Source organism: Cebus imitator, unplaced genomic scaffold (assembly GCF_001604975.1).
Source record: "Cebus imitator isolate Cc_AM_T3 unplaced genomic scaffold, Cebus_imitator-1.0 Scaffold177, whole genome shotgun sequence".
In the NCBI taxonomy this organism is placed as follows: domain Eukaryota; kingdom Metazoa; phylum Chordata; class Mammalia; order Primates; family Cebidae; genus Cebus; species Cebus imitator.
Genome location: NW_016107492.1, coordinates 891,303 through 917,795, shown reverse-complemented (window position 1 = coordinate 917,795; position 26,493 = coordinate 891,303). Strand labels below are relative to the sequence as shown.

General features: G+C 38.1%; 1 protein-coding gene across 6 annotated transcripts in view; it reads left to right on the top strand.

Moving 5' to 3' along the window:
* HERC3 (HECT and RLD domain containing E3 ubiquitin protein ligase 3) overlaps window positions 1-26,493 on the top strand; it is a 114,497-nt gene that overhangs the window by 58,487 nt on the left and 29,517 nt on the right. For all 6 annotated transcript variants that reach the window (XM_017545094.2, XM_017545090.2, XM_017545095.2 and 3 more), the window contains 14 exons: window positions 1,127-1,203; window positions 1,985-2,206; window positions 3,149-3,240; window positions 4,223-4,353; window positions 4,930-5,090; window positions 7,485-7,561; window positions 11,457-11,581; window positions 13,181-13,240; window positions 16,714-16,825; window positions 17,195-17,384; window positions 19,053-19,216; window positions 19,332-19,445; window positions 25,518-25,541; window positions 25,633-25,722. In XM_017545094.2, coding sequence (XP_017400583.1) covers window positions 1,127-1,203; window positions 1,985-2,206; window positions 3,149-3,240; window positions 4,223-4,353; window positions 4,930-5,090; window positions 7,485-7,561; window positions 11,457-11,581; window positions 13,181-13,240; window positions 16,714-16,825; window positions 17,195-17,384; window positions 19,053-19,216; window positions 19,332-19,445; window positions 25,518-25,541; window positions 25,633-25,722 — 1,639 coding nt within the window. The remainder of the gene's footprint in view (window positions 1-1,126; window positions 1,204-1,984; window positions 2,207-3,148; window positions 3,241-4,222; window positions 4,354-4,929; window positions 5,091-7,484; window positions 7,562-11,456; window positions 11,582-13,180; window positions 13,241-16,713; window positions 16,826-17,194; window positions 17,385-19,052; window positions 19,217-19,331; window positions 19,446-25,517; window positions 25,542-25,632; window positions 25,723-26,493) is intronic.

The following is a 26,493-nucleotide window of genomic DNA, read 5'->3' as shown; positions in this document are numbered from 1 at the left end:
AGTAGAGACGAGGTTTCACTATGTTGACCAGGATGGTCTCGATCTCTTGACCTCGTGATCCACCCGCCTCGGCCTCCCAAAGTGCTGGGATTACAGGCTTGAGCCACCGCACCCGGCCTCCGTCTTAACTATTTTTAAGTGTGTAGCTCAGTAGTGTTAAATGTGTTCACAATGTTATACAACCAATCCCTGGAACTTTCTTTTTTCCTTGCCTTTTTTTTTTTTTTTTTTTTTTTGAGACAGGGTGTCACTCTGTAGTCCAAGCTAGAGTGCAGTGGTGTGATCGCAGCTCACTGCCTTGAACTCCTGGACTCAGGTGATCCTCCCACCTCAGGCTCCCAAGTAGCTAGGAATGCAGGTGCATGCCACCACACTCAGTTGATTTTTAATATTTTTTGTAGAAATAGGGTCTTGATTTGTTGACCAGGCTGATATTGAATTACTGGCTTCCAGCGATTGTCCCGCCTTCGCCTCCCAAAGTGGTAAGATTACAAATATTAGCCACTGTGCCTGGGCTTTTGAACTTTTTTTATCTCACAAAATCAATTTATATGAATTTGACAACAACAGGTACTTCATATAAGTGGAATCATACAGTTTCAGTTTTTATGACTGGCTTATTTCATTGAGCATAATGTCCTCTAGGTTCATCAATGTTGAAGCATGTGTCAGAACTCCCTTCCCTTTTAAGGCTAGTTAATACTCCACTGTGTGTATGCACCCAGAAGTGAAATTGACATTTCACTTATTTTGGATGGTGGCATTGCTCTTATTTTGAAAGCCATGTAGACACCAGCCGTATTCTTAGGATCTTTCTTCTGTAGCTCTTTCCATTTGGCCCTGAATTGAAGAAGACCAGGTGAGAAATAATGGAGGATTTTGGTTATGGGTCTAAATACAAAAGTGTTTATTGTTTTTGTTGTTTTAAACAGTAACTACCTAAGAGATGAGGCTGATGAAAGACCTATTAGAATCATATTATGTAAGATTATATATTTGATTTTAAAAAAACCTGTAGGCAATATGTTGTTATTTATTACAGATATTTTACTTAGTTGGGAATGATTCTGATAATTGTGTTTGTGTGTGAATATTCATCTGAAAAAGAAAGCCTTTTCTGTTTTAGGTTAATACAAAAGCTGAACCAGCAGACAATATTACAAGTTTCCTGTGGCAACTGGCATTGCTTGGCTCTTGCAGCTGGTAAGGTAACATTAAACATATGCTAATGCTGTGTTAATTTTGAAACCATTTATCTTCGTCTTTTTGTGTGATATTATCTAACTCAAAACTTTTAATTAACTGATTAGGGTCTGTGCATTGCTGTTGGACAGTGACAGTTCTCAGATGGTCTTTGCATAGCTCATCATTTTCTCAGGGTGTGGTTGATGAAGTAGGTGGTCATCATTGCTGCCCCAGCTTTCGCAGGGAAAGATGAGCAGGAGACAGGACCATACCTAGGTGTTCTTGAGCCTGGAGAAGATTGGTTTTTCTTAGCGACAGCCAAATCTCAAGCTACATTCTACTATCAAGTTCCCAAATAAATGAAAGAAAAGGAGTTGGAGAAACCTAAGTAAATCTGCACTTCTGTGTCCTGCTGGGTCATCTGCAGAGTAGACCAAGTGGTCATAGCTGGACCTCCTGAAGTCTTGGGTTTCATAGTCTTAGTGTGGTCAGAGCTAGTTCATCTTGCTTAAGCCTGGTAATTGGCTTGTTTGAAATTGAATTTACTTACACATTTAATATTTTCTGTGGATAAATTTTATTAGCCCTTGAAAGGCAGTAAGACTCAGCTTACCTCTCTGTTGTATCACATGCAAGTGTTGGTTTTGGCAGTCTGACAGCATGATGTGTCTCTTTTCCATTGCTCCTGGGTGGGTTTGGTATTGGGGACAACTGATAAATGACTCTGATAACTAGATTATTTTTGTGTGTGGAGCTTGTATCATTTGATGGTAATACCAGTTATCCTGTTTTATTTCAGATGGCCAGTTCTTCACCTGGGGAAAGAACAGCCACGGGCAGCTTGGCTTAGGGAAGGAGTTCCCCTCCCAAGCCAGCCCGCAGAGGGTGAGGTCCCTGGAGGGGATCCCGCTGGCTCAGGTGGCTGCCGGAGGGGCTCACAGCTTTGCCCTATCTCTCTCAGGAGCTGTTTTTGGCTGGGGGATGAATAATGCAGGACAGCTAGGGCTCAGTGATGAAAAAGGTAGGCAAGCCCTTCATATGTATGTGTTTAGCTTAAAAGCACATTCATTTAACACATGTTTCTTGAGGATCCACTATGTGCTAGCTCCATGTGAGGTAATAAGGGAGCAGCAGTGAACAAAAGAGAGAACATCCTTGTCTCAGTGGAGACTGTATTCTAGTGAGTGGAGGTGCAATAAAACCAGTAAATACACAGTATGTCAGAAGACTTGAGAGTGCAGCTTCCTGCTTTCCATACGGTGGTTAGGAAGGGCCCCTCTGATAAGAAAATGTTTGAGCGGAACCCTGGAGGAAATCAGATGAGAAATGGGACGTCTGGGTGAAAAATATTCCTGTCAAAGGGAACCGGGTGTGCAAAGAAGCTGATGTGGGAAGATATGTAGCTGGCGAGAAGAAGGGGAAGAGTAGCACAGATGCAGATCAGAGAGGTTGTGTAGGTCCAGTTATGCAGGGTCCTAAGGGGCAGGATGAGCATTTGGCTGCTTTTCTTAGTGAGAGGGGAAGACACTGAGGGTTTGGAGGAGAAGCATCATCCACTTCGGCTTTGGGGGAAGCTGGGAGACCAGCTTGGAGGTTGTGGGAGTAAAGTCGGATTTTAAATGTATTTTGAAGATGAAGTCAGTTGGTTTTGTTCACTGTCGAATGTGTGGTTTGAAATAAAGGAACAGCTGGAAGGGCAAAATGATTGTTTCTGAAACGGGGAAAACTGTGTGTGGGGTGGAGTGAGCTGGAGAGTGGGCAGGGTTGGAGAGTGTAGGGAATCCATGAGGTAGGCTTTAGGTAAGTTAAAACTGAGAAGTCTGTTGGATATCCAAGTACAGATGAAGGCAGGAAACTGAACATGTGTCAGGAATCAGGAATCCAAAATTTATGCCAAGATAGCTGTGTATATTTCATCTCAAAGGCAAATGGTAGTGATATTCTGATACTTGTTTTATTCTAGATCGAGAGTCTCCATGCCATGTAAAACTCTTACGCACACAAAAAGTTGTCTATATTAGTTGTGGAGAAGAACACACAGCAGTTCTAACAAAGGTAAGGAACTCAGACTACTCTGCTTTGGTGCTGGGGATGAGATGGGTGATTAGAATTGCTTGATTATTTTAGTATAGTGATGGTATGTGATTACAGTATTGTTGCTTGAACTTGAATCCTCTCTTTAATGTGGGTTTACTGCTTTCCAAAGGAATAGAAAAAGACTACTTTTTCATATATCTGTGTTATCCTCTTTGGTAATCTTGTAGATTCTCTTAGTAACATTTAAGAATAGTTCAATATAAATAACTTTAAAATATAGGACAGTATATATATGTGTGTGTGTATATATATATATATATATATTTATATATATAACAATATCCTGTGTTCCTTTAAAACAAGTCATTTAAATACATAAAAAGAAACAGCAATTTAATTAATGTTTTAAAATAATTAATTTTAAATGTTTTAAAATAATTAATTTTAAATGTTTTAAAATTAATGTTTTAAAATAATCATGTTACTTTTGCTTCTAAATACATTCTAGAAAGAATGAAAATGTATTTTTATATTGAGCAAATATTGTTCTAGGTTCACTTTAATAAATGCCTTAACATTTATTTAAATACAGCTGTTAACAGCTTACTTACCAAGGAATTTGCAGAGGACTTAATTTCATATATGAATGAACATGTAAAATCATCTGATTTAGCCTACCTCCTTGTTTCTCCTTTTTTAAAATTTTGCTTCCTAACACATCATTGTACTTTTAAACTTTTTGTACTTTTAAAATTTTTAAAATTTACAGAAGGCTTACATTCTCTTGAGCAGTGCTATCTTTGTTCCATAAAGATGCAGTCTGAAATTCTCTTTTTATAATTTTTCTATTTAATGAACATCCTTACAAAGTGATTTTGGCCAAGTGTCAAGTGAATGCAGTGTTCTTGTGCACATCGTTGTGGTAGGCATTTGATATAGAGGTTTTAGAGGTGTATCCTTAAAGATACAGTGAAGCCACTTGGTGTTTGTTTCTTGTTAGAGTGGAGGTGTGTTTACTTTTGGCGCTGGTTCCTGTGGACAACTTGGACATGACTCCATGAATGATGAGGTTAATCCTAGAAGAGTTCTAGAGCTGATGGGTAGTGAAGTAACTCAGATTGCTTGTGGCAGGTGAGTGCTCCTCAAAGCTTCCCAGTATTCACTATGACCCAGGAATGGGTCTTATCTTTGTAGCATTTAAGAATGTGATTATACCTAGTCACCATCATTTTAAGAGATCTTAACTGCATGCATGCCTACAGTGAAGTGTGGAGAAAGTCAGACCTTAGTAGAGTGTGGCAAGGAAGGGTTTTAGATAAGCAGAGCAACATGGAGACATTAGGCTTCTTTTGGGATAAAGAGTAGCAGGATGTGGGGAAGGGGTAAAGAAAGGAAAGGGAGAGAGTCCCAAAGAATTTCTTGAAAAGTTTTGCCTGAGTCTACCTGCTTCTTTCCGTTCATCTTAGAGCCCACAGGCAGCAGATCATTCAGCTCTTTCCTGACTGCCCCCCCTCCCCATGACCCAGGGTGTTAGAGAAGGATAGTATTACGGAGAGCAGCTGCTGCAAAAAAGTCACATGTTAACATGGGGAAGGCTCTATAGGAGCACCCTGCACTGTGCTCACATGTGGAAGCTACAAGTCAGAGTCAGAATGTACACCCACATCAGTAGAAACTATGCTGATGAGTTGAATTATTTTTTCACAGACAACATACCCTAGCCTTCGTGCCTTCTTCTGGACTCATCTATGCATTTGGTTGTGGAGCAAGAGGTCAATTAGGAACTGGGCACACTTGTAATGTTAAGTGCCCATCTCCTGTCAAGGGTTACTGGGCTGCCCACAGTGGCCAGCTTACAGCCCGAGCTGGTAAGAATGATCTTCACTGGAATGTAATGGTATTTTAAGTGATGAAAATAGTTGTTTACAGAATATGTATCTCTTATTTAGTTTGAGGTCTTTTGGAGGGAATGAAGGTAAGGCATTTTTTAATATCAGTAAATAATTTCAGTACTTACTATGCATGAAGCTCTACAGTTGAGATCCTAGAGAATAAATAAAGCAGGCAATATTGTTGTATTAGACCATTCCTGCATTGCTATAAGGAGCACCTGATATTGGGTGACTTATGAAGAAAAAAGTTTTAATTGGCTCATCGTTCTGCAGGCTTTACAGGAAGCATGGTGCAGGCATCTGCTTGGCTTCTGAGGAGGCCTCAGGAATCTTACAAACATCGTAGAAGGTGAAGAGGGGGCAGACACTTCACATGGCAGAAGCAGGAGCAAGAGAAAGAGTGGGGGGAAGGTGCCATACACTTTATACCACCAGATCTCACGTGAACTCAGAGCAAGAGCTCACTTATTACCACTTATCACCAAGGGGATGGCCCAAGCCATTCATCAGGGATCCCACCGGCTGCATGATCCAAACACATCCCACCATGCCCTACCTCCAGCATTGGGGATTACTACAATTCAACATGAGTTTTGATGAGAACATACATTCAAACTATGTTATTTTGTTTGCACAGACCTTGGTGGTGGTGTATACATTTTATTGTTGTTGCTGATAATGACAGCATATTTTGAATGCCCAATGAAGTTTCATTACCATGCAAAGCACTCAGAACAACTGAATAACTAGTTAGTGGTTGTTATCCCCATGTTAGAGATAAGGGAACGAAGTCTTAAGGAGGTCAAATAATTTGCCCAAGGTCACATAGATTCTGGAGGCAGGATTTAAATCTAGGTCATTCTAGATCCTGTGTACTGTGTTACAAACCTCTACTTTACTTTTGGTATAACATGATGTGATTTCTTTTTATACCATGTCTTTTTCTTCTCTTAAAAAATAGTTAAATAGCAGTCTTGGTTTCACTGGAAATTAAAGTAAGGTAGTCATTAATATTGAATGACTGTTTCACCTTGAAATTATAAATCTGAGGCTGAAATGGAGCTAGAGAGGCATTAAAAAGAAGTGTAATTTAATAATGAATTTTGGTTTTGAAGTCAATAAAGTGACACACTTATGGCTTTATCAGGAATTTGTCTGAAACAATAACAATTATAAGTTACTACTGGATTATAAGAAACTCAAGGACACACACAAACTCTTTTTCTTCTTGTAAACTTAGGATATAGCACAGGGCCTGGCATAAACTTGTCTCTCAGTAAACATTTTTGGAATGAATATATGAGCATCTGAAATGTAGTACAACTATAAAATAAACAAGGTTTTATTTGGGCGATGTTCCCAAAAGTGAAAGAATGGCTTTGTGTCCTCTTCTTTGTCATTTGTAAATTTTCTTTTCTCCAAGACATTGCACTCACAAGTGGAATGCATTTATTTAGGAAGTTTACCAATTTAAGAAACTCAAGTATTTTGTAGGTTATTTTGAAACCACACATTTTTGAAGTTGAGTTATAACCTGACTTCTGTGGTCCTAAATTTGTGCTTGAATGTTTGCCAAAATGATTTTATAACAAAAGCAGGTAAATGTCAATTACGTAAATGATATGGTTTTAGTACCGCCCTTGGTAATGTGGGAACACAGAGGAAGGCATGGAGGAGTATTGTGGTTAGAGGAAGTTTGAGATGTGCTTCTGATAATGATTTGGAGTTAGCCAGGTGTAGAGAGCTGTGAGGGAGTTGGTGTGAGCACCACCAAGGTGCACTTCCAGAAGCACATTCAGGTTATGCTCTCGGTGAACTCATTCATAGAGAATCCAGTGTGCCAGGGACGGCAGAGGGAAGAGGCACCGAGATGTAAAATAGTGTGGTGTATTAGAAATAAAGGCAACGTGGTAGCAGGAGAGCGTCACCATGGACACAATGTGATGGGAGGTAAAACAGGGAGCAGGAAATGGAGGTCGTTTCACAGCAAGCTTCATCCTGAAGAGGCATGGGCCCACCACACTCACATGCTAAATTATTTGTTACTATAAAGAGTAGTGTCCATTTCAGATTTCAGGTCAGTGGCAAGATAGAGTTAGAATGAAAAGGAGAAATGAGGTCAGGATTAGCTGGGAGTTGGGGAGGGGCAGAGTAGAGTTAGAGTGGAGGATACCATTTTATATATTTATTTTTAATTGAAGTAGAAACAGTCCTAGGCAGCAAGCCAAGGGAGAAGATTTCTGACTTCAGTGACACAATTAAAATGGATAGGTATCCACTCTGAAGTGTATTCTGCAACAGCAGAAAAAGGGGATCAAGGAGAAGCTTCAATTATTGAAAAATATGCTATTGGAATTCTTTTTTTGACAGATCGCTTTAAATATCATATCGTTAAGCAGATCTTCTCTGGAGGAGACCAAACTTTTGTACTTTGCTCCAAATATGAGGTAAAATTTTCTTTTGACTCTTACTTCTCGGGAGGAATAATAACAAGTAATTACAACGTAAAGAGCAATGTTACTGTTTGTTTCTACCAGTCTTACTTTATTTCTGAAATAAGCAAACTAAATTTTGAAGAAGTTGTCTCCATTTGGCTCCTTTGAAGTGCCAACAATTCTCCTGGTGTTATGGAGTTCTAATTTATAATTTGAAATTATTTATTTATATTCATGTGTGTTCCAAAAACACTGTAAAGGAGGCCTAGGGAGTTTGTGCTTACTTTGGCATTACTTGATTTTCCATTTCTTTCCTTCCCAGTTAAGTGGCAACAAATGCTAGGTATATGAGAACTTGGTGGGTTTTTTTGTTTGATGTGATTGAGTATATATGTGTGTATATATATGTATGTATGTAAGAGATACCACAATTTTCAGATGTTATTATTTATAATCTGCTCATGGCTGATGATGTGACACCAAAATTTCCCTCCTCTTGTTTCCTGCATCACTGTAGTGGATAAAGACAGTGTAACATTGTTCTTCTGCTTGAAGGTAGAGTGTGGATCCAGGTATCTGTGACAAGGCTCGGACTCCTTCCGCTCTTCCTTGCTGGGAGAATTCAGTCTGAGAAAAGCTCCACAGATTTGTTTTCAGTGCTGCACTCCATCCCCTGTGCTCTCTCTCCTGTCTTTGTCCTCCGTCCCCACCCTTCCTGCTTTTATTCAGCAAGCATGTCAACAGGACCAGCTCCGAGTGGTGCATGGATCCTTACCCACTCCTGGAAGAGCAAAGGAAGAGGGGCTGTTAGTGGTGATAAAGGAGTCATATTTCCATAATTGACTGGAAAAAAAATGAGCAACTATGGAAACCAGGGGCTCTTCCTGTCTTGGAAACTTTCTCTATTAGTTTGATACTTAGCTATCTTTAAGTATACAAAGTTTTTGCCTTCTAGTCATTCTGATTCTGTGATTCTGTTGGAAAGGGTCCTGGTGGAGCCTGAGGCTGTAGGCTGCACAGCTAAAGCTGATCATTAGCTATTTTCCAGGTCAGGTGTCTGAAGAAGGTGGCTTAGTGCTGCCATCTGGCGTGATTTGGAACTGCTGCTTTAGACCTATTTTTAGACCCAGCCTCAGTGTGTATGTTACAGAGAAATCCTGAGGAAAGCTGAGGTTATTCTTTGTTTCTTTAAGGTGTCAATGAAACAAAATGTACAAAGCCCTGACTCTGTGGAAAATAGTCAGTTTTTGTCCATAAGTAGTAGAGTTTAAGTGTTTATTTCTTCAAGAAATTGATTTGAATAATGCTGTCCAACTTTAATTTTCCTGTGAAATTGAACATGAAACTTAGTTTTCTTTTATAAATACAGTATCTGATATATGTAATTGAGTTTTATTATTGTAATCAACACTGTTGGGCTTGGAAAACAACACATTGATGAGAAGAAGTGAAGTAGCATACTGTTAGAGAGAGAGGGCAGGTGAGAGTCTAACTGGAAAGAGGGGTAGGTATGCCTGAAAAATGTAAGATCACAAAGAAAAAGAAAACTAAACATCACTTAGGAAGATGTTGCTCTTTCTTTTGAAACTGAAAGCTGTACACATTTACTTAAACTATTAAAATGATCAAATCATGTGTTTACCCTGTTACCGTATCACTTACAGAACCAAGATAAAGCACCTGTATAGTTATAGCCTCTCTATTTTTTTTTTTTTTTCAGACAGAGTCTCACTCTGTCGCCCAGGCAGGGGTGCAATGACGCGATCTCAGCTCACTGCAACCTCCGCCTCCCAGGTTCAAGCGATTCTCCTGCCTCAGCCTCCCATGTAGCTGGGATTACAACATGCACCACCACACCGGGTAATTTTTTTGTGTTTTTAGTAGAGACGGGGTTTTACCATGTTGGCCAGGCTGGTTTTGAACTCCTGACCTCAAGTGATCTGCCCTCCTCGGCCTTCCAAAGTGCTAGGATTAGAGGTATGAGCCACCGCCCCCGACCACAGCCTCTATTTTTACAAAGGCTGACTCATTCATGACTGCCAGGCCTTAGGTGAAAGAAGGGAGGGGAGGAGTTATATTCAGATACCCCTTTGCTATATTTGATTCTAGGTCTCGGGAATTTAATGAATATAAACCATAGCCTCTCCTTTTCCTTTTAATTTGTGCCCTGGATAGGATTGAAGAGGGAATGTGGTTGGGATTGTTAGAAGGAAGTAAGTGTGTGTGTGTGTGTGTGTGTGTGTGTGTGTGTGTGTGTGTCTGTGTGTGTGTGTATCTCATAATCCTCTTTTTCCTGGTACAGTGATTCTTAACCTTGGCTGCCCACTGGAATCACCTGAGAGCTCTATAAACACTGATGCCTCTAGAGATTCTGATTTAATTGCCTGGAGTATGACATGGTCATCAGGATTATTGAACACTCCCTTGGGGATCCAAGTCCAGCCAAAGTTGAGAAAAACTGAAGGAAGAACGATGTTTTTTCTTAGTTATTTAAGTGATGCTGAAGTTATACTTCACCCCAAGGCATCTCTGGTTTATTGGACATAATGGTGAAGAATGAGAAAAAAGTTCCAAGTCTGTATTTTATTGTAGGTTTGTGCTAGAATTGATGTTCAGCTGCTTTTTTGAATGGGGGAAATAAATAAATTTTACATAAGAACAGTGGTTTTAAAATGAGGTAGACAATGTGTGTGTGTACTCCAGGGTTTGCTTTGGATTATGAGTTTCCTCTCTGTACTTCAAGATGATTTTTGTTCTCTCAGTACATATCTGTGGCCATTTTAGTAGCATAGTTATCAATAACGAGATGTTCACAAACTTTCTCAGGTTTTTTTGTTTTATTACATTCTTTACTCCTTCTTCCCATAATGATACCTTAACTTGCAGCTCTGGGAAAGCAACCAAGAAAATTTACTTTGAAAGTTATGTTTTCATGTGTAGGCACAAAGGAGAAAAAAATTGATCTCATGAGCTGATGAATGAGTGCTTTTTTCCTTCTTCTTCTTCACTAGAGACAGCGATAGGAGGATAAAGCACCATCAAGTTTTTCTTAGTTCTTGATCAAGAACCAGGCTTGGGGAAAATAAATTGAAAACAAGCAATTTTAGAAAAGGACACTGCTTATGTTTTTTTTTGTTTTTTTCTTTAATCTCACTGAATAAAAGATATACAGTGTTGTGAAGGATTTGGAATTTTCAAGGACATACATTATTGACATTTTTTTTTTACATTTTTCTTACAATAGTATATATTTGAAGCAAGAAATTAATAGGCATTGTTTTTATAGGTTATTTGTCATATACTTGTAGATTATAATGGAGTTCTGACTCTTGTAATACATTTTGTTGAAGTTAGATGGACAATCATGGCAAATGACTAATACCTTAAAAACCTTGCTGTTATGGTGATTCAAAGCAAAGGGGAAAGAAGTCTGGGAAAGTTGTAAAGTTGATTTCTCTGGGAAGCAGAACTGAGACTCAGAAGGTTTTTGAGAGAGTGCTTTCTAGAAGAACATCTACTGAAGGATGAAGGAGGTAGGATCGGGCAGTAGGAGAGGCTGAAATGCAGTTCAGTTATAACAGAGGCCTCAGCCAGTCCCATGAGGAGCTCTGAGGTTGTGATGGCCCTTCAGCCAGTCCTGAGTTGAGGCAAGGGGGCTCGACCTTTGCACCACGTCTTTGCCTGCCATTGGATGCGATAGTGAAGCAATGGCCAATGGCAAGTCCAGGACAGCAGCCCAGCTGGGATCTGTCAGGAGCCTGTATTCTGAAGGGTCGAGGGGATCTGGGCAGTTCACCACAGCATTTAAATCATAAGTGGAACACTAAATGGAGAGTAATCTGGGAGAAAGGAGAGGAGAAAAGATCTGTGCTACATAATTTCTTCTTTTTTACTGTTAATTCTCCAGAATTCTTCTCCTGCTGTTGACTTTAGGACTGTGAACCAAGCACATTATACCAGTTTAATAAACGATGAAACCATAGCAGTGTGGAGACAAAAACTCTCAGAACACAACAATGCAAATACAATCAAGTATGTGGTTGCTAGTCTTCATATTTTTTGTTTTCACAAAGTATGTTGGAACTTTTTAGTTTAGTGATTTTCCCTACTTCCATATTGATACTGTGAATATAAATGGGGTTTTACATTTTAGAAAATCGTGGGCTTTTTTGGTTACTATGTCAGAGTTGATCTCCTTAGCTCCAAATAATGTAATGGATGGATCCCCAATTCTGACACACAGTATATGCCTAAGCCTGCCTTGTTAATTGTAAGATCTTAAAAATCCTGACTGATGAAGGCCTGAGTTGGTGATTCTGCTAAGAGAGCTTAGTGTTATGGTTGTGTAACTCCCATTGGTTTTATTGTATGCATGTTCTAAAGCATCCCAAATCTGAGGCAGCTGTTATCTTACCTAATCTTAATAATTTCTAGCATTTTCCTATTCAAAATGATGGAGATGGTAATTTAGCATCATGTGGGAAAAAAAAAAAAACTAAGTAGGATTGAGACCTTTTATCAAATTGAAAGGATAATTAACTTTTGCACATTTTTACACATTTTCATTGGCTTTCCTCAGCATCTCCACTTTTTTCTACAAAGTCTAATTCTTGGGAAGAATAAATCAAGTTCTGGCCACTAAGTTATGTTTATCCCCAGAAACACACGTAATGATTTCTGCCTTATGACATAGGTTGTAGTGGGCTAAATGACCAGGGCCCTAAACTTTGAGTCACTTCAGCTAGGAACGTTTTGAGCGAAAGCATTAGGAACGCCCTAGAGCAGCTCTGTGGTGGTCTTCAGAATCCTTTTAGCCTTAGGGTGGGTCTGCCAAGGAGCTCAGGCTGGAAGGGAAGCAGAGGAGAGGAGATGAGGGCTAGCTGGGGTCCAGCAAGGGGAACTGTGACACTTTACCATTAGTTCTCTGTTTTCTTATTTATAAAATGAATGGATGGAATAAATGACCTTTAAATATCTTTCCTGACCTAAATTCTGTGATTAACAGAAACTACTGTAATCCCCTCCTCAGCCATATTTTGTGTTATTCTTTCCCTTTTTCTTACATTGGGTGAAAAGGCCCAGGCTTCCTGATGTCCGGTATCACTTTGGGTCCTCAGAATTAGCTATTTCCCCAGAGCCTGCATAAGAGGAGGTAATGGGAATAAGCATTTATTTCAATTATTTTTTTAGTTTCCTTCTCAGGTATGCAGCAAAATAGAAACAATTTTCAGTTATTAATTTGCAAAGATAATTTTTGTGTTCAGGGAGTAACAAGTTGGCTTCTCTTTTTCGGCTTTATTCTGTGTTTCTGTTTGGTGTTTAGATAGGGCACTTCTTAGATGGTTGGTGGTAGAAAAATGTTCTAGAACATTATTTGGACAAGAGTTTTTCTTTCAGGAGCTTTGATATTCTTTTTTTCCCCTAACATGATTAATGGAAAACTTAAGTTCTTCATTTTGAGATGTGACATACTGTTTTTCTAAAACAAATGTACATTTTCCAAAGCTTCCTCTAAGAAAGAACTGCTATTAATGAAATCCTAGAGTAGATGATTACTTTATTGTTGATGCTTGAATAACCATTTGGTTGTAATTATTAAAGGCTTCTCCGTTTCTTTCTTTTTTTGAGCAGTGGTGTTGTTCAGATATTATCTTCTGCAGCCTGTTGGAATGGAAGTTTTCTTGAAAAAAAGTAAGTGACTTAGAGCGTTAAAAAACCCACATGTGCACCTGTAGTCTCAGCTACTTGGAAGGCTAACATAGGATTGCTTGAGTCTAGGAGTTTGGGGCTTTAGGATGTTATGATCATGACTGTGAAAATAGCCACCGAACTCCAGCCGGGACAACGTAGTGAGGCCCATTATTAAAAAAAAAAAAAGTTTCTAAAAACCCCACATATGATGCAAATACTTACTCAGCAAAGTTTTTGAAAGACGTTTCTTCACTTTGATGGTGGTTGGCCTTAATTTAATGGGTAAGCTGATGCTTTGCACAAAAATTGGAATGTCTGATAATGGAGAATGAGAGGACATCAGGAAGAACAATGCGGATTCAACCCTGGGTAGCAGAAAAGCAGATTACCAAGAGAGAAACTATATCTCAGAAAGAGTTGGTAAAATCATCAGTAAGATATTCTGAGTATTCTAAAATGTGTCATAATTAAATTCTTAATTCTTCAGATAATCTTGATTTCTTTGGTTTGCTTTCCTATAGTTTTAAAATTTTTATTATTATCATTTTTCTCTCAAAAGGAGTGAATTTAGGGAGAAAGTCTAAGGAGGCTTCAGGGTATCCTTGGATTTAGGTCCAGCCCAGCTTACCAGAAAATTATATTTGAGGTTGAGCTTCCCAGTAGTAAATAGAATGTTTATTCGCTTAGCCTTATCTCTTCTGTAAATATTTCGCTCAGGAACCTGATGCAGCAAAATGACCTTGTTGTGAGTTTGGATCTTTGGTGATCCCAAGTCCTAATTATTTCTCAGTCCTTTTCTGCCAGTGACTAGGCTAATGATATCTCAAGATGAATTAGACTATTTCTGTGTGTGAATTTCACCCCTACCCCTAGATCCCTGTGTTAGTCAATGTTCTTCAGAGAAATGGAACAAATAGGGGGAGAGAGAGAGAGAGATAGATGGATGTATCTGTCTATCTAGAAAGAGGGAAAGCAAGAGAGGGGATTTACTATGGGAATTGGTTCACCTGATTATAGAGGTTGAAAGATCCTGCTATAGGCATCTGTAAGCTGGAGAACCAGGTAAACCAGCATCATGGCTTAGTACAAGAAAGGCCTGAGAACCAGAGAAGCTGATGATGTAACTCTCAGTCTGAGGCTAAAGGCCTGAGAAATGAACGGGGGCTGCTGGTGTAAGTACTGGAGTGCAAAGATCAGAGAACCTGGAGTTCTGATGCATAAGGGCAGGAAAAGGACATCCTTGTTACGGAAGAGAGAAGGAAAGAATTCGTCTTTCCTCTGCCTTTTTGTTCTGTCTGGGCTTTCAGCTGACTGGGTGGCACCTGCCCACACTGGATGAGGATGGATTTTCTTTACTTAGTCACTAATTCAAATGCCAATCTCTTATAGAAAACGGACCCAGACATACCCAGAAATAATACTTTACCAGCTATCTGGGTGGGTATCCCTTAATCTACTCATGCTGACTCCTAAATTCAACCATCACCGCCCCCTCCCCCCAAATGAGTCCCTAACTGGGTTGTAGGAGGTCACTTCAGAAACTCTCTGTGGTTACATTTAGAGATTATAAGGTCATTTACTTTTATAATTAAGGCAGCTGGAATAAACACACAATTAATTTCATATTTTGTAATTAGCTTTTTCCACTAGGGAAGGATATTCTGGATTATGCTGATGTTGGCCTTCTATAACAGGGGTTCTCAACCAGGGTGATTTTGCTCTCCAAAGGACATTTGGCAATTTCTGGTGACATTTTTGGTTGGTACAATGGGGAAGGATGTGCTGTTGGCATCCCGTGGCTAGAACCCAGGGATGCTGCTTCATTCCCACCTGCCCAGCAAAGAATCCTCTGGCCCTAAAAGTCAATAGTACCAAGGTTGAGAAACCCTGTTCTAAATGGATAGCTTTCATGACATTTGGGAAGGGCTCTTAGCCAGACGTGTTAGGTTGGTCATCCTTAGTATCATGGATTTCGTATAGAATTGTGGGGAAAGCCTTTTATTTTATTTTTTCAAAGTGACATCTCTACTATTTCAGAAAGTCTACTCCTGCAGCTTACATAGGATGCATCACAGGAAACCAATCAAAATGAAGACCAGTTTTACAAAGCAATAAATACGTATAGATAAAACAGTTTTTTTTTCTCAACAGCATAGCAAAAAGCGCCTGTGAGCATATGGAAAGTTACATATGGGAAACCAGAATTTATTTCCACATTTTGGGCAGATTTATTTTAAAAACAATAACAACAACGAAAGACCCAACAAACAAAGTATAAGCAATTTATCTTCATTTCACCATAGGCGTTCCAATATATCTAATTATGATTTTTTAAAATGTTAGAAACTCTTTTATGTTTTCAAAAAATTACTGCTGTCAGAAGGTATTAAAATCTTCCAAATGTGACCAGTACTCAAAAATAGAAGCCTGCTTTGCAAATAGGTAGCTCTTTTGTAAATTAATAGACATGGTAGGTTCAAGAGCAGGATATATGAGATATTCTCTAAGTCTCAAAAATGCTAAGATTTTATTTAAGGTTAGAAAAATGATTTAGTTGTTAGAAAGTTAAAAATAGTAGCAATGAAAATAATCCTTGGGCGAATATAATTGTATCCTCTGTGTTACCTATATTAACTGCATTTGTTACAGATCTTTTTGTTGTTGTTGTTTTGAGATGGTGTCTTGCTCTGTAGCCCAGGCTGGAGTGCAGTTGCGCAATCTCATCTCACTGCAACCTCCGCCTCCAGGGTCCTGGTTCAAGCAGTTCTCCTACCTCAGCCTCCCAAGTAGCGGGGATTACAGGCATGAGTCATCATGAGTAGCTAATTTTTGTATTTTTTAGTAGAGACGGGGTTTCACCATGTTGGCCAGTCTGGCCTTGAATATGTGACCTTGTGATCTACCCACCTTGGCCTCCCAAAGTGCTGGGATTACGGTCGTGAACCACTGCACCCTGCCATAGATCTTATTTTTATTTTAAAAATTTCTTACTTTGGTAAGAAAGGCTTTCAACAAGGAGTTTCTACTCTCATTTGTTGACGAGTGGACCAGTTTGCACAGGGGATATTATCTGCAGTAAGCCACAGCATCTGCATCTAGTTCAATGAGTCACAAATGCAGAAAAAAGCCAAAAAACACAAGACAAGATCAGGGAAATAATTATTTGTTTATAAACTTCAAGATAGCCTTAACTTGATATGACAGTCCTTGTACTTTGATTTGAAGGAGAACAGATTTAAAAATTTGAAAATTCTTGTAAAAGGGATTCTAGTGAGGTTTATTCTTTGAGAAACAATAATATTCTTTATTTTGGGTTTATTATTTTGAAATTTATGCAAAATGTAGTATTTTTGTGGATCTTATCTGCCAGGTCAAATTTAAATCTGATTTGTTAGAACACAGTATTTTGTTTACTTGTTTATAATCCCTATCACAGTGTTTGCTTTGTTTTTCTTTTGATTTTGTTTGTTTAGAATTGATGAACATTTTAAAACAAGTCCCAAAATCCCTGGGATTGACCTGAACTCCACTAGGGTGTTATTTGAGAAGTTAATGAGCTCTCAGCACTCCATGATTCTAGAACAGGTATGTTCCTTACATTTGTAGAGTGCATTCTTAAAAATGCATTTTTGTATTGATGAATTCAATTTCAAGAGAAAAAGAGTAAGATGAAAAGGTGAAAGTCTCCAAATCTTAATTTTGTAAAATATTTACTTTGGGAATTAGACCTACCTTTTGCTTTCTTTTGGCTTAAATCTTTCCACAGCAGTGCCCCTCTAGAATATACAGTTTGCACTGGCAGGGACCCTTGGCTTTTGCTTTCATGGGTGTGTACTGAGAGTCTATACCAGAGTTGGGCTTATAGTAGGTTCCCAGTGCATAGTGAATGAGTGAGAGTTCAGTTAACTAGATCTCAAGTATGTCTGAATTTCTCATTACTCTTTTTTCTCACAGATTTTAAACAGCTTTGAAAGTTGCCTGATTCCCCAATTGTCAAGTTCACCACCAGATGTTGAAGCCATGAGAATCTATTTAATACTACCTGAGTTTCCCCTACTCCAGGATTCCAAGTATTATATAACATTGACTATTCCCTTGGCTATGGCCATTCTGCGGCTGGATACAAACCCCAGCAAAGTACTAGGTGAATTTGCTAACCTCGATACCAGTGGTTTCATGCTCATTTATTTTGTTGGTGTGACCCCTGGCTCTCAGTGGATTGAGATCCAAGAATCTGTTTGTTACCATTTAATACCCTAAACACTTAAACCTTTCGTTCTTTACTGTTAATTTTTAGTTAACCCTATTTTCAAGTTGAAAATGAAAGCATTATTTAGATTATTTGAAATGACTCATGCCAGAATAATCTTGATTTTGTAATATTACAAGCCTAATTTATTAAACTTTAAACTGTTTTTTCTACCACATTTGCTTATAGTCAATAGGACCTCAATATTAGTGTACATTGGTCTCTCTTTCTCCTGTGTCTAATTTAGGGGGTGGGAGTGAAGTGAACAGTTTTGGTGATACAGAGGTCTTCAAAAAAGGAGAGGAAGAAAATGACCTAGCGGGGACTTACCAAATGTTTGTCTTTTCTTTTTTAGGACAGTTGAGTCCACACTGATTTTTGCAGGCTCCGGACACTTTGCTGAGATAAAACCCTTCCGTTCCTCAGTGATTTGGAGAGTGTCTTTCATGGGAGTAGCGCCTGAGATGTTTTTATTATCAAATGCAGAAAGTCTGTCACCTGGCTTTTTACTTTTTTCCCCCCTGGTAAATTTTGTTAGGTGTCATTGCAGCTCAGTAACTTCTGTGTTCCAAATGGACTGGGATGTTACTTGAGTGTGGTCTTTCCATGAATAAAGAGACTGTGTTCCTGAGGGTGGAATCCTGGCTTTTCTATATTGCCTCCACCTTTGTAGAAGAGATAAAAACAGAAATAATAATGAAAGCATTAGTAATATGTTAATACTAAATCTTACCTTTCAAGTTTTAGAGTTTTTTCATTTTTATTTTTCCAGGTAGGACAATACAAAGAGAACATAATTGTTCAATTTTACACTTGTTTTTAGCTTCTAATTATTGAGATTTAAAAGAATACCCTAAAGTAGAGAGTATAATACAGGCAGTTGTCGGTATTTCGCGCATTTTACTTCATCTGTCTCTCGTCCTCACCACCTTTTTATTTTTTGTTGGGAGTATTTTAAAGGAAATCTCAGAAATATTATTTCATTCTTCAAGTGTTTCAGTATGGCTGAGTTTATTTTCAACAAAGTATAAGCCTGTGGTATAATCTTCTTGTCTGGTTATGAGGAAGCATTATTTGGTGAGAAATAAAAATTGTAGTTTTTCAACTAATGATATCTGTTAAAGAGAAGGGAATGGTTGCCGTATTGGTGCTGCTTCTAGGGTTTGTTGTCTTTTGCATTTCTGCTTCAGGATTTAGCGGTGGCTGAAAGCACTAGGACATAGAATCCTTTTTGGATTAATACAGTGGCCATCACTCCTGCCTAAAATATGTGTATCTTGTCCACATGTAGTCTTGGAATTGAACTTTTAACCTTCAGAATGAGTCTTTGAAAAAAAAAAAATCAAATCAAGCTTTACAAAAAAGAAACACCAGGGATTCTGGTACAGCTGCTACTCTCTCCAAAAATGTTTTAATGGGTTCTTTTTAAAGTCAGTTTTGGGAAAATGTATTTTAGACTAATGTTTATCTTCTAGACAAATCAGTTTTTTAACTGGCAGGCAGAAGACATAAATACTTGCTCAAGATCACGTGTTGAAATATGTCTTTTCTCTCTTTCTAAAGATAACTGGTGGTCTCAGGTATGCCCAAAATATTTCATGAAGCTGGTAAACCTCTATAAAGGTGCAGTCCTTTATCTACTGAGGGGAAGAAAGACATTCTTAATTCCCGTACTGTTTAACAATTATATTACAGCAGCTCTCAAACTCTTGGAGAAGTTATATAAGGTGAGCATGGGAGGTGCTAGTGGGGAGGGGGCGAATAGATGGTAGGGTAAAATGTCCTAGTGGGATGTTCTCTGGGAAGCCATTTTTTAGTTGTCTGTATTTTGTTCTTCGTTAGGTAAATCTTAAAGTGAAGCATGTGGAATATGATACATTTTACATTCCTGAGATTTCCAATCTCGTGGACATTCAGGAAGACTACCTCATGTGGTTCTTGCATCAAGCAGGGATGGTAAGAATTCATAAAGCATATTTTAAAGCTTTAGTCTTTTTTTTCCAGTGTATAAATCAGGGTAAGAAAAGCACATCTGAGCTGTATAATATGTCTTTGACTTTGATGGCAGTGTCTCACTTATTCTTCATCCCACGGGCCTTTTGCATTCTAGAAACTTTGAAGTGCTTTAAATAATCATCAGTGTTATAAGGAGTCATAAATGAGTAGTTACCCAGAACGTTATACATTTTATCAATTGCCAACTTTTAAAAAATCAGAGTATCTAAAGTAGTCAAATTCACAGATACAGAAAGTGGAATGGTGGTTGCCAGGGGCTAGAGGAAGGGGAAAACAGAGAGTTGCTATTTAGTGAGTATAGTTTCAGTTTTGCAAGATAAGAAAGTTTGGAGATCCAGTTGTATAACAATGTGAATATACTTAACACTGCTGAACTGTACACTTACAAATGCTTAAGACAGTACATGTTATGTTAGGGTTTTTTTATACCTTTTAATATAATATGGTTTAATTATAATTTAAACCATAATTTAAAAAATTACAAATATGAATTTTTAGCTTTCCTTGAAACTTTGAAGATCTGGCAGCGTCACCTGTCTTCCCATATGACACCAGCTGGCTGGAGTTCAAGAGTGACTCTTTAGATGAGGCTTATGTATGCCACGATTGCTACTGCAGCTTGATTTATCCCTGACATTGAGGAAGGATCATTTGCTAATTATCATCTTCTGACAGCCTACTTTAGTCATCATATGTCAGATATCTGGACCCCATAGGCCCCTTCTGATTTAGGATTACGTGTGTGAAAATGTCACACGTCCCTGACCCAGCGCGTCTCACTGTATGTCAGATATGCCATTCAGAGGCCAGCAGATTCCTGCCTACCACCACTGGCATGACAGGAATTGCTTCTTTTGATTGCATACTGGCTTGGGATATATGCAAGACTCTTTAAGATCTCTCGTCTGTGAAATATGTGTAAATTTGAGTTAGGTCAGAAAACAGAATGATAATTTAGTTAACGTATTTTGTGAAGCAATGTGCAGCAGATATATTTGAGGTGAGTCCTTGCCAGTGTAGCAGGTTTATCACCAATATTAGGATAATATTTTTCCTGTGGGGTTTTTGGAATTCAGCAGTTGTCTCTAAACATTTAAATAGGTTTATCTAACTGAATAAGCAGGATTGTTTTCTTTGTTAAATAATAGATGATCAGTGCTAGACACAATGTTTTTTTTTTTTCTCTACAGACTTAAAAATGAATAAAATGTTTTATTTTTAAATAAGATTTTTATGATTACCCTGAGAAAACAAAATACTTTTTTTTTTGTGACAAGGTCTGGCCCTGTCACCCAGGCTGTAATGCAGTGGCACCATCTTGGCTCACTGCAACCTCTGCGTCCCAGGCTCAAGCCATCCTCCCACCTCAGCCTCCTGAGTAACTGGGACTACAGGTGTGCGCCTGTCACACCTGGCTAATTTTTGTATTTTTTGTAGAGATGGGGTTTTGTGATATTGCCCAGGTTGGTCTCGAACTCGTAAGCTCAAGTGATTCACCAGCCTTGGCCTCCCAAAGTGCTAGGATTACAGGGGTGAGCCACCGTGCCTGGCCAAGAAAATACTTTTTAATATAAATGAATTAGAGTGTTCTACATGGGTTGACTTGGGAAATTTAACATGGAGGCTAGCAATGAACTCTGTTTTCACCCTCAAATTTAGGAATTATTAAAAAATAAGCTTTTCTGTTTTATCAATTTGTGAATAATTATTCACTGAATAATAACATGAGCGGAAAAATAAACCTGATGAATTATTGAGGCCAACTGATTTGTTTCTAAGTGAGAAAATGGAAGTTAAACTGTTTTTCCACCAGTTTCATTAGCAATAAAAGTCAGTTCTTCTGATTTCTAATCTACCCTTTCTGTGATTTGAACCTGAATAAAATAAGTCTAACAAACTGGCATTCTTTTTTTACCCTGAAAAAAAGTTGCTCATGTTAAAATCTAGATTATTATGACAGTAGTCTCTGAGTAGAGATATTTAAGTCACTTTTACAATATTTTAAACTTCTTTTCTCTTAACATTTGATAAACAAATATCAGATCTTGAATAGCAGATGATCATATCTTCAATAACTAAAATTGTTATTATAGAAATATAGAAAATTACGTGAAATTAGTGACCTCTTGTGATTTTTGTGGGATTTTTTCTGTTGTATGAGGTACAATGCTATTAGAAATTGAATTTTAAATTTCTTGATATTTTGGATTTTAACTGAAAATACTAAAGCTATTTCATGTTATTTTTGTTTATTTAAATTGCTTTTAAATAATAAGTCAATTTTTTTTTTTTTTTTTTTTTTTTTTTTTTTTTTGTTTGTTTTTTGTTTGTTGGTTGTTTTTTTTTGGTACTAGCTGAGGCTGTGTAGCATATTGTTGAGCACATGCTCCGGCAAAAAAGACTTGCTTTCAGTTCCCAACTCTAGTCTAATGGCTGTGGCCTCAGACAAGTTGCCTAAGTAGGCCCAGCATCCTCTTTTGTGAATAAGAATTAAAACAGATTGTGGAAATTAAATGGGAGAAAGCATGGAAAGATCTTACTTAGCAGAGTACTTAGCATATCATAAGCCCTCAATAACTAATTTTCACTAAGCAGCTCTTGAGCACCTAATGTGTGTCATTACCTGCCAGTCACTGGGAGTGGAAACATGTATGGAAATGGTGTCTACCTTTGCAGAGTGTTTAGCCCATAAGCAGCAGTGAAAAAGAAATTCCAAAGGGATCTAACGTGTGTGTGCTGAAGGAACATTCTAAAGTGGCTGATGTTTTTTTTTTTCTTGTTAAAGAAGAGGTGGTAGTGGTTCGTTTACTTCAATCAGTAACTTGCCGTCATCTGAACTTAAAAACCAATAGCACAGAGTGAGTGACTGCTGGGCTCCTGTAGAGGGCAGCACAAGTGAGGAAAGTCAGTGCCACAATGTAAATCCTTCCAAAATAAAAGCTAGATAAAGCTCGACATTTTGCTGTATGTGTTAAAGTAGACATAGCTGGGCAGACAGCGTTTTGTCTCCAGTTATGAGTATTGTGCATGTGTGAGACCAGACAGACCGTAAGGCAGAGGAAGCTGTATTTCTTCTCCAGCAATGCAGGTGTGCGTGTAGTACCCCCTGCCCCACCTTCAGCCACATTTAGGAAATGTTGACTTCATATTGAAAAAAAAGACATTCCCAATTTTTCTGTTGTATCCCATTTACTTATTCACTGCTTCTATTTCATATACTTTAAAAATGAACTTAGGTCACAGTGCAGCCCGTTTCAGGTAGAGAGACTTGAAATATGGTCTGCTAGTACTTTACTAGTTTTAAGTGTGTGGAACTCATTTTTGAGGAATGGATAGTAGCCCCTCAGAAGATAATAATATATCTTATCAGTTCATATGCATCCTTCTAGGTTATGAATAGCAGTAGTGACACAGAATCATGCAGATTTATTTCACATAATACAGAAATACCATTGTGGGTATAATTTCTAAAATACTCGGCATTCACAGAATAACAATTAATGAAATTAAATTATATATCAAATACAAAAACTTATAGACTTATGAAAAATCTGTGGATGTATAAGCAGACCTTTGTTATAGATTTGCAGCTTCTTTTGACTGAATACCCCCTCCATCCTTTGCCTTCCTTAGAGCTGGCTCTTTTATAAGGCTCCGTATCTTCCTGACTGCCTTGCTGGCTCACCTGAGACATTTTCTAGACCACCAACTCTGGGCAGCATCTCTCTGGCTTTGGCTGTGGCTCTTACTAAGGCAGTTTTAGATTTCTTTCCAGCCAACCCACTCTGCTGAGAGAATGGTGACCCTGCTCTCAATTTAACTTCTCCCCTTCTCCAGTCCAGAGATCAGCCTGCTTCCAAAACTGGGTTTTTTTACCTCTGGGGCAGGGGAAGGGGTCAGATGAGGGATGCTGAGAGGGACTCCGAGCTGCAGAAGGTGGATATTTAAGGGGTGCAGGGAGGGCTAGAGATAGGGGTTACAGGAAGAGGATGGAGAGAGAGAATCAGAGAACAGGAGTGGGACTGGAAAGAGCCAAGGAATACAGACAAAACTGCTGATTGATGTTTGAAATAACTGCATTACACCAACTAAAATGTCAGTATGTACTTAAAAATACTAGGTATGCTTGGACCCTGTAATGCCAGAACTGTTTCTCTAGTCCCTGTTATCACTTCTTCCACAGTCACTTTTATATTTGAAGTATCCAAAACTTTATCTTGCTTTATAGACCAACACACAGACAAGATCTTTCTTTTCCCTTGAGAATAGGCAGATAATGCTTTGCATAACCTCTTCTGAGAAACAGATTAGGAAATTCTGAATATTGGCACTAGTTTTAAGCCTACTTTCTTTCCTAGGATGCTTATATCTTTTGTAGGTACCTAGACTAGAAGATGACTTAGCTTTGTTTAGTGCTGTTTTATGGTGTGGTTTTTGTTTTCTTGTTTTTAGTCATTTTGATTTCTAACTTCAAAGTAATTGTATATGTAGGCATGAGAGTGAGTAAGATATGTCTGGATTATATATACAGGATTTCATACTTGGTCTCACTGGACTGGAATTGTTTCTTTGGTTAGTGTTTCTCAGTCTATAAAAATGTGCCAAGATCCCTGGAGGAACGTAGTTATAAACAGTTAACGGTGTAGATTTTAATTACAATTGCTTTTAAATGATTTTATTTAAATATCCATAAGGACAAAAGGAGGCATATGCTTCTTATTCATATAGTACTTGTTTAGTACTTGTATAGTACAATTATAAAACCAAACTAAATTCATAAATGAAATACAAACAAAACTCTAACAGCAATAAAATGCAGATTAGCCTCATTGATTTTATGTGATCGTCAAACATGTCTTACTGAAACCAAACCCCAGTTGCATTGTGGATGTGACTTGCCTGCTGTTAGGCCCTGGTGCTTGAGTTCCACTGCCCATCTGGCTGGGATGACTCAGCTGTCTTTCTCCTTCAACTGCTGTTAAACCATGTTCATGCAGCAAGCCAGGGCTGCACTGGCCTTTTCTTAGGTGCAGATGCAGCATCCACATGCCAAGACTGCTTCTCTCTTTTCTCACTATACCTGGACAATTAAGTAATATGATGCCAATGAAGTTACTAAAACAAATGTAACTTGATATGTTTTAACTAAATTTGTTTAGGATATTGTTAAAAAACATATAGAGCACTCCCAGATCTCAGAATACATCCACGGTTTTCTGTTTGAGAACTTTTTCTACAGATCAACATGACCTATATTGTTGACTTTTTTTTTGTTTCTATGAACTTAATGTTAAGTTAATGTTTGTTACATAACTTAACAAAAAGTGAAACTATAACATATCACCTAGATTTCCTTCATTGTGGTTGTGGGTTTCGTTTTGACCATTACTCCCCTCCAAAGTTTATTCACAGGTGCATTAAAATATTGATGGAATGAGTTCTGTAGGCAAAGCACTAGTCTAAGTGCCAAGTCAGCGACAGCTTACTAGATAAAGTGTTTTTTAGAAGCACCTGAAATTCTTTTCTTCCCAAATACTTGGTTTCTCCTAAGAGTAGCAGCCTCAGGGGGTGTGTGTGTGTGTGTGTGTGTGTGTGCGCGCGCACACACAAGTGCAAGAAGATACAACATCATTTAACAAATAAAATATAATCTGTATTATCCACTTATCCAACAAAAATTAACCTCTGAAGTCAAGACTGTAAAGCTTCTGTTTTGGAGTTAGATTTCTTAAAGAGAATTCTATTAATGCTGTGAATTGTGGAGAGTTAGTAACATGCCCTTTATAGGTCATTTAAAAAAAAGTATTTTTTAACTGCTTTTGCTCTTTTTCTCATTTTGTGGCCATCAAAACATCTTTTCCCTCAAAATTCAGTCAGCCATTCAAATAGTGTTAGTTTTACGGCCAGTAGTCAGATTGGTTATATGTTTTGTTATTTATACTTTACTTTTGGAGGGATTAAAATTCAGGTTTTATGATTTAAGTAAGAGACTTTTTGTTTTTCTTTACACAGAAGGCGAGACCATCAATAATACAGGTAAATGATCCTTTTAAAATTTTCTTTGTATTTTTCCAGCTATTCTCTCTGTGGAATACGATAATACTGCCAATAATATGCTTTATTCTAGGATACTGTAACACTTTGTTCTTACCCTTTCATCTTTGATGCCCAAGCCAAGACCAAAATGTTACAGACAGATGCTGAACTACAAATGCAGGTATCATGTTTCATAAATTATTTCCTTTTTTTACTGTGTTTCTCTCATTTGAGACATTCATTTGTAATTTTTTTCTAATTGAAAACATATTTGGTTGAAATTCCATTATAATTCTTAAAACTGAAAGTTTTCAGTAATTTCGTGTTGAATATAACACAATAGGTGAATATACATTTGTGTAGGTTAGAGATTGGCAAAAGGACCACTTAGTAAATATTTTAAGCTTTGTGGACCATATGGTCTCTGTTAAAACTATTCAACTCTGTTTTAGCACAAAAGCAGTGATAGACAATGTATAAATGAATGAGCATGGCTGTATTCCAACAAAACTTTATGTATGTTGAAATTTGCATTTTATATAATTTTTACATGTGGTGAAAGTTTATTCTTCCTTTGTTATTTTTCACCCATTAAAAAAATGTAGAAACTGGGCCAGGCACCATGGCACATGCACCATGGCTAATCCTAGCATTTTGGGAAGATAAGGTGGGCTTATCACTTGAGGTCAGGAGTTCGAGACCAGCCTGGCCAACATGGTGAAACCCCATCTCTACCCCAAATAAAAAAATTAGCCTGAGCATGGTCATGCACACCTGTAATCTCATCTACTTGGGAGGCTGAGACAGGATAATTGCTTGAACCTGGGATGTGGAGGTTGCAGTGAGCTGAGATTGAGCTATGGCACTCTAGCCTGGGCAACAGAGTAAGACTCTGTCTCAAAAAAAAAAAGGTCCAGGGCCAGGCGCGGTGGCTCAAGCCTGTAATCCCAGC